The sequence below is a fragment of the Enhydra lutris genome, unplaced genomic scaffold, assembly GCF_002288905.1.
Source record: "Enhydra lutris kenyoni isolate GAN:26980312 unplaced genomic scaffold, ASM228890v2 scaffoldscaffold12, whole genome shotgun sequence".
NCBI lineage: Eukaryota > Metazoa > Chordata > Mammalia > Carnivora > Mustelidae > Enhydra > Enhydra lutris.
Window position 1 is genome coordinate 37129566 of NW_019154096.1, and position 20952 is coordinate 37150517.

The 20952-nt window shown below is 49.9% G+C and overlaps 1 protein-coding gene across 1 annotated transcript in view; it reads right to left on the minus strand.

The window, feature by feature from the left end:
• Nucleotides 1–2298: 2298 nt before the first annotated feature.
• The window catches only part of LOC111145173 (glutamate ionotropic receptor delta type subunit 1), a 691817-nt gene continuing 673163 nt past the window's right edge, over nucleotides 2299–20952 (minus strand). Inside the window, exons 14-16 of the mRNA XM_022499882.1 lie at nucleotides 19247–19413; nucleotides 12944–13184; nucleotides 2299–2816 (exon numbers count right to left, since the gene is read on the minus strand). Of these exons, the coding sequence (XP_022355590.1) occupies nucleotides 2388–2816; nucleotides 12944–13184; nucleotides 19247–19413 (837 nt within the window). The 3' untranslated portion in view covers nucleotides 2299–2387. The remainder of the gene's footprint in view (nucleotides 2817–12943; nucleotides 13185–19246; nucleotides 19414–20952) is intronic.

The window sequence follows — 20952 nt, forward strand, 5'->3', positions numbered from 1 at the left end:
GTTAAGGGTTTTTGTTTTTTTTTTTAATATAAGCAGAATACCTTTTCCTCAAAGATGTGTGTGCTCTCTTTCTCACAGGCGCGCACACGCACACACACAGACACACACACGCACGGACACACACGCACACACACACACACACACACCTGCCCTCACTCTACTGTCCCTCACACCCATTCTAAGCAAAGCTGTCCAAGAAGACATCCATGGTGTACCCCAGAAGACAGATCATTCTCAGCACAAAACAGACTTGGGAGTGAGATAAGGCAGTGAGACCAGAATTTGATTAAAAAAATAGATATATATGAAAAACTGACCATCCAGGGCAAGGCCCCCAAAGTGCTGATGGAAAGAAAACGAAGCCTGCCCTCCCTCGGGGAAACCGCCGCCGACCCAGGCTTCGCTGTGCGCATGCGCCCGGCTCCTGGCTCTCCACACTCTCATTGGAGAAATGTCAATGGATCGCCTTGGTAGCGCTAATATCAGGCCATTCTCAGTATCCAGAGATAAATAATATAATTATAAACACTCTTCTCTCCGGGGTGCTTTTAGCTGACTATGTGATGCAGCCGTTCCTTTCTGCTCAATCATGTCAGTCAGGACTTCAGGAGAGAAATCAATCCGGGGCTAGTTATCACCCTCCTAAACACAACTCTGGTCTAACTCTACAAGGCTAAAAGAGATGCAGTCAATAGTCTTTGTATTTGTCCATGACCACAGATGGGCTCTCAGCTCCCTGATTACCGTCTAGCCCAGAGAGAGGGGTGGGGGGGCAGGGAGCCCAGTCCTTTGGGGCCCCGATATGGGCTGTGTTCACCACCTTGGCAGGTTAGGAGAGCAGAATCACCTTTGTCTTCAGAAGAGCTAAAGTGACACAGCTCTGATTACTGGATTACCGGGAACTGCTCTGCTCCTAATAGTTCTCTGTCTGGTTCTATAGTGTAATTACCTCAGGAAAGATGGTGGGGGGTGGCGTGGCTCTCTGGCTGTTCTGGCCTCAAGGAACAGAACTTCCCAGCAGGTTGGCCAATTCAGGGATAGTTCTGGGAATCTCAGAGACCATGTGATGCTCCCAGCCAGAGGGACCCCTGCTATGGGCTGGCTAACTGCTTGAGGGCTTCTGGTCTGGAGAAGGGGGCAAGGCAGGTGGGGAGGACTGGGTTCTGGCCATTTGGCAGACTGCTTGCAAGGTTTTAGACCTGAAGACAACCTCTCGCTTTTGGGGCTGCTTCCCTGGGGGATGAGTTACTTGTCTTCACATCACACCAAGTTATGCTGCTCCTTCTGTAGGAGCCAAGGCTCCTTCCTATCTGAACAAACATGGTCCCTTTGATCTATCCCCAGCACTCACCATCACCTAGAGCACTGGTCTGCTCAACAGGGTGCCGCCCTCCACTTCTCCAACAGAATCCTTTGACCTGAAACTACAGGTTGCAAACCCAAGGGGATATCCTCCCTCTCCCTGGCCTCACGTCTCATGACCTCACCTGGCCATCACACCACACCTAGCCTTTCTCTACACCCACGGACAAGGACAAGCCCACCTCTGCCAAGCCTCCAGAGCCAATGATGGGGCTTATCTGCCTTTTTCCATATTCTATCACTTGTTGATTCTTCTAATTGAGGAAAGAAAGTAAAAAACAAGGCCAATAGTATGACCCCTCTGTATGTCAGCAGCAAAGCTCTCAGAGACGGTCACCTCACTGGGGGGTGCTTCTCTTGGGCCACAGCACATGGTGTCATGTGGTAGGTGACCAAGAGGACTGCCCCCTGTCCCAGGAGCCACCTAAGTTCCAGGCTGACAGGAACAGCTGATCACCCTATAGCACAGCGGCCTGGGGTCATGCCAATGCTGGCTCACTGTTGGTCTACCCAAGAGGATTAGAGGAACAAAGGGCCAGGAGCAGAGGAACGTGGCAGGAAACCATGGGACATGGCAACAAGCAGCATTTGGGGCTCCTCTAAAGGGAATAGCTGCTCATCTTCCCCTCTCCCCCAGCAGGAAGGGGCTCTTTATCTGATCACCCCCTCCTGCCTTCAGAAAGGCCCAGGAATAGGGGGCTTCTTTGGCACTTCAGAATGATCACAAGTAATTTGCCTTTTTATTCATATAGAACAAAATTTACAAAGTCATTCATACAGTTTTTGTGTTTTTTTTTTACTGACTTCGAAAATTGGGAATATTCAAAATACACTTTTACCCCACTCCATTCTGTCATTATTTACACGTATGTACAAGAAAAATGAAAGAGTCTCTGTGTGTGTGTGTGTGTGTGTGTGTGTGTGTGTGTGTGTGTTTGTGTGTGGTTTGTGTTGTGGTTTTCCTGTATTAAAAAGCTCTGCTGGTCGGGTGGGTGGATGGACGATCGGCGGGGCGGGCGGCGCGGTCAGATGGAGGTGCCGTGGGAGGTGTCCAAGGCCTCTGGAAGGACGCCTCCTGGCACAGGCTGGAAGGACATGGGGATGGGGGTCTTGACTGGGCTCTGGCGGAACAGCCCCCCATTGGGCGACCTGTGTTTGCACTGCATGGACGGCATGGTGGCGGAGCTGCTCAGGGCCAGCGGCAGGCTGCTGCCCGGCCCTGACGACAGTGTCCGGCTGGTGCCGTGGCTGCTTTGCTCGGGTAAAAAAGTGCTGACGGACAGCTGCGTGTTCTGGTACTCTCGCGTGGGCTCCAAGGCCTGGCTTGGAGCCAGGCCCCCCATCTCCAGGGCGGAAAGCTCAATGGACGCTGGGGAAATCTGCTTGTGGGCAATGTCTTCATCCATGAGGCTGTTCATGCGCCGGTGAACCTGCTCCAAATTCACTTCTTTGTCCTGGAGGGAAAGCACAGTAAGGTCAGGCTGAGCCCTGAGATGAGCCACAGCGGGCTTTCCACCAACTCTGGGAGGCCTGGAGACCCCAGGTCTATTCAGCCTGTGGACACTGTGGGGGCATCCCCCCAATCCTCCCACCCCCCCTTCACCTGGATGGCCGGCCCTCTGTTATCTGGGGAACCAGTAGCCTAGGACACTGGCCCTGGGTAGCATAGACCCAGCAAGCAGGCTTTGGCAACACGTGCCTCCCCTCCTCACTCTTCTTAGAACCCCTGTCATACCCAGAGGCAACCCTGTGAGAAGATGCCTTGAGGAACCGGCAGAGACAGAAGGAGAATAAAGGAGTTCCCGTGGGAATAAAGGGAACTGGTCCTTGAGTCCCTGGTGGGCCCCATGTATTTGCCATAGAGCTCACAATGCTCAGAAAGCCTTGTGTGATCATCCCCGTCATCCACAAGAGGAAGCCTGGGTTCGGGAAGATCAGTGTCCTCCCTGGAATCACAACCCTGTGATGGGCAGCCTGGGAAGCCTGGAGTAGGAAGTGAAGTCCTGGCTGCCCCTGAAAATCCATTCTCCCTGTGCACAATGTCCAGAGATGCCAGCAAGCAGGCACGCCCCTGCCTCCAAGGCTCATGGGGCTGGTTCCTGGATGAGGAAGATGGAGGAGATGGTGAGGAAGGGGACTTCTCAGGGTTCAGGTGACTTTCCTGGTATCAAGAGGATTGAGATCACCAAGATGGTGACCCTCACACTTGACTCTTTCTCCATATGGTAAATGGTAGCAAGGAAATGGTTTTTGTGTGCTTGACAAATATCATTCTTTTCAAAAACCTGATGTTTTGTCTACAATATTAAAATAAATCAAGGAGGCCAAATTACTTGGAAGCTCCTAAAAGACAAAGAAGATGTACTCTAGCTGTTCAGTTCGCCCCAAGGAGGTGGGGCATGAGACCAGGTGTCCACAGAGAAGCCACACCAGCTCCTCGATGAGGTGCTCAGTTTCACTCCTATTTTCAGGCAGCATGAGTGCCAACGTGGTAGGCAAGCTCATGGCTATTGCTATGTTTCTCTCTGAGGTCAGACTGCTAGAGAAATGCCATGTCAAAGCTCCGGTCTGAGACAGAACACTGTGGGCTGTCTAATGGTGGCATCCATTCGGTAGGAACCTGTCTTGTAGCGTGGTTAGAAATACCACACAATGGAGAAGCCCTGAATGCACTTTCAAAAGGAAAAAGAAGGAACCATACACATTTAAGGGCCATTCCAGTGGCTGCTCTGAGCTCCTAGGAGGCTGGTGGGAGATTTTCTCCAAGAAGAGGCAACCCTGAGTAGCTGGCGTGAACACCCCTCTCTCATGGGTGGTTAACCCCCATGAAGTCTCAATCCAGCCTTCCTCGAGCAAGGAAGTTGCTTCTGCACTTTGCTCCTTATTCCCAATGCCTCCTGGCATGGTGAAGGCAGGGCCACTGCTCTCTCCACACCTTTGCCAAGTTCATGACTGGTAGACAGAGGTTGGCTTCTGTGGGATACAAGCCATCTTTTCCAGAACCTTTCCTGGAATAAGAAAACTAACAACCCCCACAAGAGAGTAAAGAACTCATCCCAGGCCAAGAGCAAAGCTGAGAATAAGAAAGCCAACTGATTTCAGGATGGAAGATACTATGGGGCTTGACACTGTGTCCCAGATGGAAACATCAGGAGTTGCTGGCAGGGCCCCATGGGCAGAACCAACATTCCAGGGATCTGAAACCCCACACAGCAGAGCTCAGCTCACTGATGCTGGGAAACCAGCTCCAAGTTGAGGACATCTCAGGGTAGCAAGTGTCGTAGGTGACACTGGAGAAAGTGGCTGGAGAGGACCAGGCCTTTACTTAGCCTAACTAAATGTGATGCATGGGCTGTCTTTCACAGACTCTTTAAAGCCTGTAAAAAAGACAAGATGCCAAATTCAAGTTCTCTCAACTACCTTACAACATATTGATCCAGGTCTGTGCAACCTTGCCTTTTTCTCTGTGTTTTATCTATTGGTTTTTATTCTTGCATATGAATCTATTTTTTAATAGTTTTTTAAACTGCTATATTAGTCCCTTGTTGTTTTAGGGCCACCATGGATCAATTATCTCTTCCTAAGAAGACCATGGTTTGTGTGCTTTGGGGAATTACTTCTTCCTCACCAGATAACAGTTTGCAGGTACCCTGCCCCACCTGTAGCTAAGATGCAGGACCATGACCAAGCAAGGACAATAGGACTGAATCTGAATCCTGAACAAAGAGATAAAAAGAGATAGAAAAGAGTTGATTATCCTTCTAATACAGTAGGAATACTTCAACAAACTTTCTGCTCCATGACCATCCTCCTATCTCTTGTCTCCCAGCTCTGTAGACAAGCCTGACCCCTGCCCCACACCCATCCTGCTTCTCCAGTCTTCTCATGGTTGCTATGTGCTCCAGAAAAACTGCTGATACAGCACTTTCATTTGCATTGGCCGAAGTCTGTGCCATGACTATGATGGTAAATCTCCGTATCTATTGGTTATTTTCATTTCAAAGTATGGGAGGATGAAAGATAAGTATCAGAGATCCTGGAAGCTGGGGAAGTTGAGAGAGAACTTCAGACACTTCTGGGGTTTACTTATATAATCCTCCCTTCTCTTTACAGACAGCAAAGCTTGTAGAAGGTTGGATGAGCTGAGTGTCGCTGTTGGCAGTGCCTTCAGTGCCAATGGCCACTGGACTTGGGATCATGAGGAGAACTGGTTAGTTACATAATCTCATCTTTTCCTCCTTTAGATTTTCTTTCCATGGCTTTAAGGATCCTTTTGGGGATGGAAAGAAGTCAAGTTTAGGAGTGGACTAATTTGGAGGGGAAGGCAAGCATCTTGGCCCCAGACCTGTTCACTCTGGTGGTGAGAAGAAAGCGCGTGACCCTTTTTTCTCAGAAAAGTGTTCAGGAGATGCTGCCCATTTTGCTGGGGTCTAGAGAAAGAGAAAGGGGAACTTCCTCCCCAAGAAGGGCACAGAGTCGAGAGTAGAGACTGAATGAAAGGAGCCCTCTCTACCTAATGCCACAGACACAAAACAGAAGGAGAGCTTTGGGAGGAGACCAACCACCCAAAATCCTCTGAAGAAAAATGTGAGCAAAAGAGGTCTCTGAGATGCAGTCATTTACCAGAGAAGTATGAGGGAGAAGAGGTTCAGAGAGTAGGATTCTCAAATTGGTTGGGTATAGGCACCAATCTAGCATGATAATCACAGCTGTGAGGACTTGGTCTGGTAATACCAAAGTGTTTAGAATAAAAGTCAGCCCAGAGTGTAGGTGTGGAACAGCCCAACTACCTCCCAAATCAGTATTTTTGGAGGAAAGAGCTTGAATAGTTTCCTAAATCTAAATAATTTTTCTCATGCCTCAAGTTAAGTAAGGACAGATTAAAAAACTTCAAGAACTATAAAGCTGTGCTGTGGGGATTGACTTCCAGCTGAGGTCAGTCATGAGCCTGTAACCTCTCCAGGTCAGGACCCAGAGAAAATGTCCACACCAACTGAACAGACTTCCCAGGGAAATCTTTCTGCCCCAAATGCAGTCAAGTAATTCACCCTCTCTGCCCCAGCAGAACCTCACTCTATTCAAATTCGATTACTGCCAGTAGATCCAACACAAACAAACTCTGGAGGAACAAGGTACCATCGTGAGCTGCCCATATGTGATTGTTTATCTGGATGGCAAAATGAGGAGAACTAAAGAAAATGCCTCACGTCCCCTGAAAACACAGGCAATCTGGCTCTGAGTTGGCCACAACATCCCTCAGCTGCCTGCTTCCTCCGCCACTGTCTAGTCCAAGTGCCAGGTGGAGAAAACCATCTTGGGTGGTAAAGCCCGGAAGCATAATCTTGGGTCACCCGGGGCCACAGATTTAGCATACACCAAGTCATTTCCAGTGGCCCCTGGCCAAGGAACGAGGAGGCGGAAATAATCCGTCCACTCAAGGAAAGAGGCAGGAGTGATTTGAATAATTATCTATATTTTAGACAAAATGGGATATTCTATTATGTTATGCAAATTCAAATAATGGACTTTTTATGTGAACTACATCAGTTTACATCCTCATTATCTCAAGTTTTTGGTGTTCAACCGCATAGAAACTTGCTGCTGTCTTCATTAATTTACTGTAGGTAACTGACCTAGTCAAACATCCCTGAATATGACATAAAATTCACAGACTGCATTTATCCCTGAATCGGCCAAATTCTGCATTTCTCCCCTCATATTAAACATGATGACAGATGCACCAACAGAGGTGACTGGGGACCCTCTCCCAGGCATTGTCTTGCAGAGAGATAAAGTTCTGTAATTAAGCCGCTGTTCACCAACGTGGAAAAAATTCAGTGTACTGGAAAACGGTAATTAACTAAACTATCATCTATGTAACAGCCAGTTACATGTGGGACTTGTTAGAACAGACTTTGTTTAGTGTCCAATAGCTTTTACTTTAAGTTGGGATGGAACAAAATTGGGATGAGGGACTTCACACCTGACTGGGATGGTTGTAGAGGTGTCCTTTCATTACCACTGAGACCCCCCCGGTTGTAAATGAGACCCAACAGCTGGGAGAAACACCATCCATATGAGCTTCTTAAGAATTACTCCAGGGTGCCTGGGTGGCTATGTAGGTTAAGTGTCTGCCTTCAGCTGGGGTCATGATTATGGGGTCCTGGGATCAAGTCCCACATTGGGCTCCCTGTTCTACAGGGAGCTTGCTTCTCCCTCTCCTCCCTGCTTGTGCTCTCTCTCTCTCTCTCTTGCTATCTCTGTCTCTCTCTCTCTCAGATAAATAAATAAAATCTTAAAAAAAAAAAAAGAATTGCTCCAAAGACTTGCCAGCCCCAAAGGCCTGGGCTGGAGTCTGAGACTAGTGGTTGGGTAAGAGCAAAGAAGTTCAACAGCTAATGAAGTGGTCTCAAGAGATGATGGGCAGTTTTCAGAGCATCACGAGAAAGACTTCCATTAGGCGCACTCACACATTTCACAGGGGAAGGCGAAAAGAAGAGACAGCTAATGGACACTTTCCATCAGAGGTGGGAGCAGCAGGTGTACAAAGGGGTGAACTGAGGCAGGGGTGACGAGGTTCACACAACTGTTCAAGGTCACACAACTGCATGGTAAGTGGAGTGTAAGGATCAGAGTCCAATCCACCCAGTTCCCAAACCTGGGCTCTCTCCCACTATGCAGGCTATGTGCTCCCAATTTCCCTTTGGAAGGATGGTGTAGACCCATGATTTCCCCCTTGGCAGGATATCAGAAGCAGGCATGGGGCTTTTAGAAATTAGAGTTGTCCATATCCACCCAACCCTACCCTTTGGGGAATGGAGCCCAAGCATCTATATTTCTAAAAAGCTCCAGGATTAATCACCTCTGATGTGCAGCCAGAACTGAAAGCCATTGATCCAGCTGCAATGATTACACAACAATTTAACAGTAATAACGCTTTCTTTATAGGAGCCCAGACTGGTTCATTCATTCAATAAACACTTTGGAGCTCCTACTACCAGATGAGCTAATGTTCTTGGTAAAGCATCCATCTCAGTCCCTGGCATATAGAAGGTACTCGATACTTCAGTTAGATCCATCACCTCGTAACGAGAGGCTCTGCCATTGCAGGGACTGCATTAAGTGATGGGAATGCAGAGGGGGAGAAGCGCCAGCAGACTCTGAGCAGGCACAGACAGGTAAACCATTCGCAGCAACTTGGAATCGCAGTCAGCCTGAGTGCGTATGCATGGCGGTGACGGAGCGGGGGGCAGCCCGTGGAGGTGAGCAGGGGAGATCAGACAGACGGGAGTGATGTCTGAACAGGCTGTGAGGTGCACACTGGTGTATGACAAGCACTCACAGCCTTCCTGCTGGGAGGCCCTGGAATAAGGGCAGCAGCATACACTCACTCTCCTCCCCCTCATGCTAAGAGGTCTGATATCGGCAGTGTAGCCATTGGGCCAGGTTTGGTTTTCAGCAGAAGAGAGAAACTGGGGTTCAGAGGATGTCAACACCTAGCTAGGAGCCAGGATCCTGGCTCAAGAAAAAGCCCAGCTTATACCTTTCATGGGCCAAATCATCCTGAAGATGTTAGGTAAGAACCCCTGCTCCTGCATATACCCCACCCAGGGGTAAACACGTCATTTTATTCCAGTTCTGTCCCTGTCACTTCTGCCTCCTCTTTCTCCAGGGCGAAGGATGCCTTCCTCCAATGTTCTCAAAGAAAATCAGGACAGGTAAGAAGATAATGTGTAACTTTCCCAGCACAGACAAGGTGCCACACGATATGACTTGTCTTCCCCTGTGCCCATGACTGCCCATCACAAGGTCCTTGGGAGGGAGGAGCCCCCAGGCTGCCATTCACCAAGCACGGCCCGTGGGCGGGTGCTGTTTCTGGCACTTTGCACACCTCCCTTTATTGAACCTCAGGGCAACGCTGTGAGGCTGGCATAAAGGAAGAGGGGAAAGGTACAGGAGAGAAAATTCTCTACGTGGAGTTGATGAAGCGTCAGAGGAGTGGAGGCAGAGAAGGGTGTGCAGCCAGAGGGAGAGCCCCTTGAAACAAATCTCCCACCGAGTGCAGCTGGCCACCTGCGGCGATGCCTGGCCACCTGGGCCTTGGCCAGCTCCCGTCTGTGATGGAAGCAGGGCCTGGGGGAGGGCAGGCGAGGCAGGCAGTACAAGCATTCCAAGCTCCCAGCCCTGTGACAGATGATTCATCCCTCACTCTTCATGTCATCTCCCATTTGTGCGGTTCTCATCTTTATTTCATGAATATTTTATTCTCCGAGCAATGGCTCCACTTCCCCCATAAATCTAGAGGGTGGCTCTTTACAGCATGCACAGAGCCTGCCGCACTCACCTGCACTGGGTAACTACATAATAGTCTGATTCTTTAGAAAAAATATGAGCCCCAATCCACATGAATATTAAGGGGTTGAGCGCACATTACTATTCTTCCTCAAGTAGGTGTCTAAAGTCTGAAGGCATCTCAACACAAGCCATTAAACACAACTAGAACTACACCCAAAGACAGCTTTCTGGCTCTTAAGAAATATGGCCAAGGGCCCAGAATGAAGCATTCTAAGACTAACCAGAAACTCTCACCTAAGTGCAAACACTGCTCCAAAAAACACAGGCAATGAGTACCACAAAGTGGTTCTGGATTAAGGATCATTATTATTTGTGGAAGGTGTGAAAGATATGCTTCTAATATTGTGTTGTGTTGCCTTCCTGGTTTCTGTTCCCTATGTGATGAGGTCCCAATCACTTGGCCTGGCACTCAGATCCCTCAGAGAAAGCCCCTGGTCCCTGGTCCAGCCTTCTCCACTCACCTCCCCCTGCTGTTGCTGACTCTCCAGTCCCCAGAGCTCCAGGTGGGGGGTGGGGGGCGGAGGGTGGGAGGTCAGTTAGGACTATTTACCTCAATGCTATTCACCTTACCTAAATTTCCGATCTCACCTCCAGCTCTACGATCTGTACCAATCCTTTAACACTGACTTCTAACAACTCCAAGCCCCAAGAACTCTTCAGTAACCAGTATCCCTGCCCCCTAAGTCCCCACCATGCCAAGGCTGGGCTGGGTGCACCTCAGTACTCCATGGTACTTTCTGCTCACTTGAGAATGGTCCTGACCAATGAAGACTGCTTTGGTCAACCTCTCTGCTCGACACATCTGCCCCTGTGGAAGTGAATTCCCTGAGGACATGGGCTATGCCCCTATAAGCATATTTATGAAAGGAAGTAGAAGAGGAAGGGAGAAATTTCATTTGAAAATCAGAAACCCATAAAAACAAGAAAAAGAGGGGACAGTTCCTTCTTCTACCAGAGAAGCTGGCAGAAAGAAAGGCAGCTACTATGCTTTTTAACCTGCCTCTTCGTTGGTCCTCATTCCTACCTGGAAGCAGGTTGGTGGCAGGGGCAAAATTTCCACATTTTCTAGGTAGGACCAATGTATTTCATCCTCTTGTCTTGCGCCTGAGGTCCTGGGCTTATGTAGAAGCCAGAGAGAAGGTAGGATGCTTTACTGGCAAGAAGAGAGCTGTTCCTTGTAGCTAGGTCATTCTTTGGTTTCCTAGTCTTTTCTCTGTGTTTTTCTCTTTCACCTCTGCCTTCTATGTCTCTCCAACAATCGACCCAAATACTTGTCATTCTGTCTCTCTCTGTCTCTCTGTCTCTCTCTCTCACACACACACATGGTGACTATTCATTCTGGGATGCCTAGGCTAGGCTTATCACTAAAACCTAAACAGGGATGTAAAGGGACATGAAGACTGGAAGCAGATGGGGACACCCAATCCAGAGGAAGAATGGCCTCTCCCAGCACCTGGCTCATAAGGGACATTCTGGAAGGCTGAGCCTGGGCACCTGCTCTGCCCATGCCATCCCAGGTCAGCCTCTCCATGATGGTGAGATGCTCACCCACCCAGAGAGCTTCTCCTGCTCCCCGACCCAAGGACATTTGCACAAAGGAAATCAGGCTATGGCTGATTGGGTTTGGAAAAACACCAGACCCAAACCAAACAACATGGAGCCTGGATACAATGGGATCTGGTCCTCTCTGGTCCCACTTGGAGGTAACTCCAGGGCCACCCTTCCTTGGGTGTGTACTCTGATGCCTCTGTGCATATAGCCTTGGTGGTGAGAAGCAGGTTGGTAACAAGACAGATCTGTGGCCTTTCCTTAAAACTACTCATCAGAATAATTCACAGGTCCTCCCCATGACTTTCTCATACACACACACACACACACACACACACACACACACACACACACAAATTTCCAGTAGCAAAAGAAGCTTGGGCAGAACCATTAACCATTCCTTTCAGTGCTTTTCCCTTAAGTCTCCTCCCTCCTGCTCTCCTGTGGCCCAGGGGTAACAAGGAGAAGCATGAGGCCATGGGAGACCTAGGCTTTGCACTTCCTTGCAGAGAGGCACACAGAAGGCAGAAGAGGAAGATGGGTGTCCCCGGAACATTTCCAACACACTGAGTCAAACGGCAACGTCCTTCCAGCAAAAGCTAAGTGCGATGACAGAGAGCGGGATGCCTCCTATGAATGGAGAGTCTGTCCCCTCCCCCACCCGGCCAAGGGTTCCATGACAGACTGATGTATGGGCTGTGGCCAACCAGTCCCTCCAGGCTGCAGAGACGGTGGCCATGGCGACGCTGCCTCTTTGGATTTGGGGCTGGTTACTTTGCTGCATCATGTTTGAAATTTACACCTGTTTGTGTCAATATGATCTGTTGATGATAATTCAGAAGAAGCTGAGCTGTATGTAGCCCACAGTGGCAGGCCTACCATGGAGTGGCTGGGCTTACGCCTCCGTGCCGGCGTGGAGGTTTCTGCTGGCAGAATATCAAATAGTCAAAAGGCCTGCCTTGCCACCCTCCCTTAGGGGAACTGACTCCAGGGTGTGAAGCCTTCCCATTAAAAAAAAAAGAGCTTGAAGAAAAGCAAAACCCCGATGGAAGGAAGTGTCGTGGGTAGAATCAGCTCATGCTCACCACAGATAAGGCGGGGAATGAGCCAGAACACGGAGTCCGGACAGAGCCGCCATGTTCCCTGTGCTGGGCGGGCCTGGAGGGGCATAGGCAAGGCTGGGCCCTATCAAGATGAGGGAGGAGAGGGAGGAAGGGAGGATGGGAGAGGCAGGGCCCCGTCCCTACTTGCATGCCGGAAGAGCAGAGCCCTGTGGCCCTTGATGGGAAAGCAAAGAGAACCAGGAAGGAATGAGGTCTCCTCTCTTACCCTACAGTTGTTCTCTCCAGGTCAGGGTGGAGGCACATGGGCGGGGCAGGGTAGGGAAGGGCCCTCTGGCGCTGCTCATGCTGCACCCGCTCTACAGATAAATACAGGACTTTAGTGGCCACGGCTGGGGCCTTGGCCCTTCGGTCAAGCATCAAAACATCCCCTCCATTTGTTCTCTTGCTTTAAAATCGAACAAAAGCAATGAGACCATCCCCCCCTCACCCTCCAGTAAAACATGGCTGTTTGCACACAGGTGACTCTGGTAAGTACTAACTGGAAGAAAGCCCGCCCCGGGGGACTCTCCTGCCTCTGGGCTGCAGAAGGGAGAAGCAGGACTCGGGGCACGGACCTCTTTGGGGGTCTCCTGGTGGCACCGGTTGCTGTTCCACCACAACTCCAGGGCGGCCACCAGGCAGGCGAGGAGGAGGCCGATGGCCAGGATGCAGAAGACCCCCGCGAAGCTGTGCAGCTTGAGGGCTTTGCCATCGGCCTGGGCACTGGCAGGGCTGGTGAGGTCACATCGGCCCAGGTGCGGCCACCACTTCTGCTTGAGCACGTCGAGGTCCCCGGTGTCCTGCAGCTCCAGGATCCTGCAAGACACCAGCCATGGAAGCCATGGCCCCTGGCCTCCTCGGCGCGGTCCTGGAGACCCCAGCCCCTTCCGCAGCACGCTGGCCCTCCCACAGAAAACGCTGAGCCATGGCAGCTCTTCTTCTGCCTCAGCTGTCCCCTTCCCCAACCCATCCTCCCCTCTGCAGGCAAAGTGCTCTTTCCCCGGCACACTCCAGGTTTCTTCTCTCTCCTCCTCAAAAGCCTCAAAGCTCCCACCCACCCTGTCTCATTGCCCGTGGATAAGGTTCAGTGGCAAAGCACATAAGGACCCTTCACATGGGATCAGGGGCAACGTACAGAACTGGCTGAGGCAACACTCAGACTACGGACTTAAAAAATGCTTCCTTTCAAACTTCAATAACCACATTGTAAGTCTCTCCTACCAGGATTCACCGAATCATTCATTCATTCATTCATTCATTGAGCATCTGCCTTAGGCTATGTACGATGTTCAGCACCGCTGGGTGAGGTCCAGAGACTTATACACGGACTTTGAAACAATAATATACAGACAGAGGCTGTGATCAATACTATGATACCAAGATAGAAGTGCTAAGAAATGGTGCATGGGGAGGGTGGTCCAGACGGGGGCATTACAGGGAGGACCTCATCAAGGAGGCAACAGGGTGAGTGCACACCTGAAGGAAGGTTAGTCATCAAATAGCTCCCACTTGTCTAATACATTCTAAGTGCCAGGATATAGCCTAAGCTCTTGACAAATAGTGTTTCATTCTCATGTCAACCCTTTAAGATGGTTCCTTCCATTTTTCCAGAGAAGGAAAAGGAGGCACAGGGAAATAAAGTATCTTGCTAAGGTCAATTTGTGGTTGGCAGGGATGGCATTGAATGAGGACAGACAATAGCTATGCTTGCAAGTTTGTTCTCAGCTACGTGATCTGTATATCTGAGAGGCTACAATATGGCCAGTGAGGCTCTAGAGAGGCAGTGGGGAGGAGGAGGATGGTGGGAGATGAAGACAGTAAAACAGGAAGAGCTGAGAATGTGGGCTTAGAGAAGGTGTGAGAGGAATCTGCATTCTATCCTGTTGACCAAGGTAGGGCAACCCATGCTCTTCCCTTACTCCCCATGTAGGTGTCCGGATGGTGGTTTTCCTTTGTTGTGGGATGTGATGGACTCCCTCTCTAATCCAGGGGTCTGAACAGTGAGCAAGTAGTAGCTGGCAGTCCCCAGGCTCCTCATACCCAAGCTTTTCCTTCTGGGGTGGGGGGTATTTTTTTAAGCCTGGTTCATGGTTATACTGCGTGATAATACCTGCGGTGACTACTCTTAACCCCCCTGGGTGTGCACATTTCAAGGGCAGTGGTTCTTTATAGCCAGGAGAAGCTCACTTCAAACTGGCCATTTGAGCAGTCTCTGCCCTGGGCCTGTGCTGTGGGCCAACTATGACTACAGGCTGAGGCTGAGTTCTGTGACCATGCATGAGCTGTGGCTGGTGGAGAGGGAAGGTGACAGCCCGGGGCTGGTGGTGGTGGTGTGTCTTCTGACCTGTCAGCATCATGGGCCCAGCAGAGCATGGCCTCCGACGGGTTGTGAACAGCCTGGCTCAGGGCAAAGAGCAGGCTATGGAGGCACCAGATCTCAGCTGAGTATCACAGGACAAGTGACTTGCCCCTGTTAACCTTGGCCGTATCATCATTGCAAGACAGACCCATGAGCCTTCCAGGTGAGGAAATCCTTTGGGACAGGGGCTATGTGTTACTCTCCATGGTTTCTCCTGAGCAAGCACAGTGGCAACCCAACTTGGGCCATCCATGAATGTTTGTTGCATCAACATAAATATGAATGTATTAACAGAATCGTGAAAACTAATCTAAACAAAAATGGTCATGGTGAGATAATGAGATGATGTCTGTTAAGGGCCAAGGACACAAGTCGGCACAAAAGACTTAAAATGCCGCTGTACACATAGGGGCTTGGTGATGACACAGATCCGTGACTGGGTGGGCAGGATCTCTGGGCTGTGAGAAGCCTCGTGGGTAGGCTCCTGGCTTGCCGAGGAGAGACAGCAGAATTTGTATATATTCGTATAGATTCTGCTCTCATGGTCCAAACCCAGACCAGCCATGTCAGGCAACCTCTCGACTTTAGCATTCTTACTTCTAAATTCGGAGATCATAATGACTCCTACCACAGAACTATTGTGACAAAATGAAAAGATGGGACACATGGCCACCCCTCAGCTCAAGATCTGGCAAGTAATCACAGTTCCCTAAAAGCCAGTTCCAGTGGCATGGTCTGATGGCCACATTGACCAGCAGCCCTATCCTGTCCTGTATTGACCTATGCTGCCCTTTACTGAGAACACAGAAGGGACTGATCATTTTCCATTGTCTTAATCCTCCTAACAGCCTGTAAAGTCGTTCTTATAATGTCAGTTTCACATCTTGAAGACCTGAGGCTGAATGAACATCTAGATGACTGGCCCACAGTAGCAATCAGAAAGTGGCAATGCTGCTCTTCAGAGCTGGGTCATGCTGACTCGGGAGGCCACGCTCTTTCCAGAACATCAGGTTGCTAAGTGCAGTCAGCCTGCTCTTGGAGAGTCAGGCTCTGGTTTAGGGGACCACGAGACTCTGGCCAGAGCATGGCTGTAGGGTCTGATTCCTACTCCTCCACTCACTGACAGCAGCATTAGGCAGGCTGCTAAGTTCTGCTGAAGCTTGCCTTCTTTCTACTCCTTTTAATTGTATGTATTTTTATGCCTGATATTATTCCAGGAAGAATGGAAGGCAATTTATAGGAAAACATAGAATAAAATAAAAACAAACAAATCAAAAGGAAAATTTAAATATGTAAGCAATGGAGGAAAGATAAAACAAGTCACGGGCACCAAATGAGTCCTAGAACAAGGCTAAACTAATGCACACCAGAAGAATCTATACTCCTGCTTATGAGTAAGCTGGAGTGATCATAGCTGCTTCCTGAAGCCAGTCATTCTATTTTTCCAGACAGATGTAATTGCAGGTGCTTTCTTCTGGTCAATAGTTGTGGAGCCCCGCTACACAGCAGGTGCTCCATAAATGGCTCTTAAGTTGTTAAGCATTTATTGAATGCCTACTCTGCACGCCATGGTTCACAAACAGGTTACAGCACTCAACCCCCACCATACACACTTACAAGGTGCAGTGTATAGACCCCGTCCTCTGCCAAAGCAAGGGAACGTATCTGCACCCAAGGAAATAGCTTAATTCACAGGCCTAAGGGAAGGAAAGTTACTGCAGTTCCAGGTAAGACTGGGGGTCTATTTCTGTAAGACCTTTTTTCGGTAAATGGCATGGAGCATTGCTTTCTGGATCTGCCCCCCTTCCTGCTCTCAGGCATGATGTTCCCAACTAGGGGCACCTCATAGTTCTGTATGCACCATACAACAGAACCTCTTGAAGAACCACTGGCCATAGTAAGTTGGCAACCCAAGGTCTGAGGGTTCCCTCCAAGTAGAGACCCATCTGCCCAGGTCGATGAGGGAGGATGCTTCCAGTTTAAGAGGGGCTGCAACAAAGAGCCAAGTGATGATAATTCTGGAGGCCAGCACAGCCTACTGGGGACATTTACGTAGAGTCACAGAGCACATGGCCTTCTCATGAAAGCAAAGAGTAATAACCAGAATAACCAAGAAATTGGATTAGGCACTTTTGTTTCTGGTCACTTCTGGTGTTGGGGGAGCAGCCAACAGAGTCTCTATTGGGTGAAATTTTGAAAAGAACCTCAGGGTCAGCACTTTGATAGATAATGAACAGGCCTGCTCAAGGGCAAGCCTGAATTTTGGGATCCTACACCCCCACACCGGTCCTGGTCGACTGCCCTGTAGGGCCATCCCAGCAAGCAGTCACAATGTTGAAAGTGACCAACCACCCTCTCTCTGCTCATCTCCTTCTCTGGGTTGAATATTCTTAGGTTTCCTCCTGATCTGATTTGGGACTGCTGAACAATCCAGCTGGGAAGCAAGCTCTCTCCTCTCTTCTCTCCAGTGTGCCAACAGCCACTTCAGCAGACTTTGGAGCTCTCTAGACAGTTCAAGTACATGGCGACCCTATGCTTCCCTCACTGGGACCCTGGGCTTCCATGACTGTGGTTTGGGGGCACATTAGCTGTTGACCCCCACCCCAGCTCCCCTACCATCTGTTCCAGAAAGGTGCTCACAGGTTGATGGTGTCTGGAATGCCTTGAGCCTCCTGTCTCAGAAAACCAGCTGGAGTACACCTCAAGAACACCAATGCAATACACATCCTAGACAAAAGTCATTCCTTCTTCATGCCTTTAATTGTAACACTTGATAAAACTCTACCCCTTGTTCTCCCTGGTCATCTCTGCTACAGGGAGCAAAGGGAGGCACAGAATGTATACTTGATTAAATTCTAGGAAAACAAAACAAAACAAAAATGCAAAAGCCTCATTTAACTTAGATAATTCTACCCTTTTTCCCAGTTTTGCAAACAAGCTACTGAATGGATGGGTCACAGGGTATCCTCCTCAGCCTATCTCTGATGGGGTTTAGGCTCAAGTGCTCATGGTCACAAAGCCCTAACCCACACCTCCAAGGTAGGAGAAGGAAGGCAGTAGGGATTGGAGGTCTGACAGCAATGTGGGTGAAGGAGTAGGACTCAGGGACTTGTATTGTCCTCTGGACTCTGCCAGGAGCTGGCTGAGTGACCCTCTGTAAGCTTTAAGGTGTTAAATGATGGATCTCTAACCACTCTTGACCCTCCAAATAGATCATCCTTACTGATGGGATATCTGTGTTTACCAGCCAACTGGTATTGCCCCTAAGCTTGGGTACCATGCCAGTTTTTTCACTTGAGTATCATTTTGGATTTTGGTGGGCCAAAGGCAGAGCCTGTCTTTAGGGATTCCTCTCTGGGCTCCTCAGACCTGCCCTTTTTACTCACCAGGATGTCATCTCATAGACATGTGTGAGCAGTGGGCTCGAGGCACAGACATCCTTGGGAAGAGGAGCCCAGGTAGCAGACTGGCTACTGGGAAAAGGCCACTGAGCTGACCCATGTCCTCACTTCCACCTTGTCTGGTGAGGCCAATACACCTAGTCAAAGACTAAGGCAAGCTTCTCTGGCAGAAGCAGTGGGATGGTGATGACAGATTATTTTTCACAAGGAATCTGGCCAGGTGTGCAGGCTGAGCACTTGGAAACTTGATCATGCCCCAGTGTCCGGAGAAGAACAGGCTCTACAAAGGATGGGCTCCCACCAGCAAATTACATGGGAAGCTAAAAAAGCCAATACATGCTGGACATGTTGTTTCATTTCTGCTGTAGGGGATCCATGTGCCCTTGCTTCGGCTAGAATACCCACCCCTATTCAGCCCTCCTCCCCCACTACCCTGCCCCCTACACCTAGCATTTGCTAGTATTAATTACCAGGAAGCTGTTCTGGGGAGTATGGGAAGGAGGCAGTCATGAGCCACCGCCCACTCTGCAGGGGAAGGCAGGTCCCTTGCCTGCCTCAGTAGGTGCCGTCGGCCTCCTCAGCCCACGTGCCCATGAAGAAAGGGTCAATATGCTTTTCTGACCACACTATTTTCAAGTCTCCACACTGACTCTTCCCACATTGACTTTTCCCACTGAAAGCCAATGTCGGAAGTTCCTATTATAATAAGTAATTACTGCATCCTTGTTGGATCCAATTCATTATTCACTTAATTTCAAATAACTGGGCCTGGGTGGCTAACTCATCCTCATCCTTTAGGCCTCAGGTGTCACTTCCTCTGGAAAGTCCTCCCTGGCCTCCCTGCGGGGCTGGTCAGTTGTTTTCCTCTGCCCTCCTCCACCTCTAGAAAATCCTCTCCATTGTACTGAATGCCCCAGGCCAGCATGCTCTGCCCACATCATGGCTCCAACTGAGACTGTGTACCTTCATGGGAAGGGACCGCGTACTTGCTCTTCTCCATCCTGGGCTGGCATGGAACTAGATGGGGCCAGGGAAGCCGTGCTGGGACACAGTCAGGGCTGAGGAAGGTTATAATAAGAAGGTTACCCGCCAAGTCCCCCTTGGCTGGTGGTGCTTACCTCTGGGAGAAGAGGTCCCTGTAGGGGCTGCCATGCTGCAGGGCGATGCCATAGCCCTTGCTGCTGACGCTGTTGCCAATGACCGTCACGGAGCAGTCATCATCCGTTAGGGCCGCGTACTCCACCACTGCCACATCCCACAGGAAGGCGTAGTTCCCCTTCTTGGCCTGAAAGACCAAAATCACCATGAAGTCAGGCAGGCTTGCAGCAGTTTTGAGCGGTGAGAACTGCAATCGTGGGATTTGCAGGACCCTTCTACATGGCCCCCTGCCCACTAGCCAGCACCGCAAGCTCTTCTCCTATTTTCTGGCAACAAATTCTGCTGCAAGCTGATGCCACCCACTGTGCTTAGACATAAAAGGCCATGATGCTGCCTCCAGGAGGCTCCAGGGCACTCACGTCACATGGAGAGGTGGGGAAGGGGAGCAACAGGTGGGCTCTCCTGCTAGCCTCCTGCTCGCAGTGGCAGGGACCTCATTCTCAGATTAGCAGCCCACCTTGGAAAGTGCAGAAAGGTTGACCTAGGGAATTGAGGTTTTCTGATCAAAGATTTAGAGGGAAACATAATAGTCCCCATTTAGTATTTGTACTTAGAACCCAAATGACCCCTGCTCAGGGTGAACATGAAAGGCCCTAGGTTTAGTGGCCCTGAGTGGCCATGACCTAATATCTAGGTCACAAACTTGCTATGCATATGGAAGGATCCAGGACAGGGTCCTGATTATTATGGTGTCAGGCTGCATTTCTGCCATTTGCCTTTCCCTGCTCACACCAGAGTGTCCCCATGCATACAAACATGCACAAACACATACACATACACACATGCATATGCACATTTTAAATGTACACGTATCTGCATGCATGTGCAGACACAAAGGCACACAAGCATACATATGTGTGGGACTGCATGCACGCACGCGCGCGCGCACACACACACACACACACACACACTCAGGAGCGGGTTTCTCTATCAAGGTTATCAATGGCTGCAGATTACTCCATGAGGAATCTGCCCGTGGCCACACTGAAGTCCCACTCCATCACACCCATCCACAGCAAACTTTCTATTTTATCTTGAGCCTTAATTCTGACTTTGCCTGGAGTCTGGGCACAGAGAAGAAATGTAAACTGATTCACTTCTTGGAAGGCGATGTAAACTAAACATTGTCACTTGACCAGCTTAAAATAGAGCATAATGTTCTTAATGTAGCCCTGCGCCCGGTTTTAGCTCGATAATGAGCACGCAGACGTCTCTTTTCCACTTCTTCCCTCCTCCCGCAGCTCACACTAGGAGCTGGAAGCCCCGAGTCTCGGCTTGGAGGCAGGCCTGAAGCACAGCAATCAAGAGGCCAAGCTGGCTGCTACAAGCTTCGCCATATCGTCGTGGGCGTGATCTCTCACGTCAGCTCAGTCTTCACGTCCGCTGAGACTTCCCATGGAGGGCCAGAGTTGCTTAGAGGAAGATAGTCAAGATTTTACTTCTTTCAAGACCCAAAGCACACATGGGCCCAAACGGATCACTTTCTCTTCAGAAGTCTTCCATCAAAGGGATTTGTAGGTTGAGTGTGGCATCCCCTCACCCGGCAGGAAGAGGCTGCTCCTAGCCATTCCCCCAGTCCTGCCCAAGGACCCTGTAAGAATGGACCCATGCACCAGTGCCACCCGTGGACGCTCATGTCGGGGAGCAATCCAAATAGGACATCAAA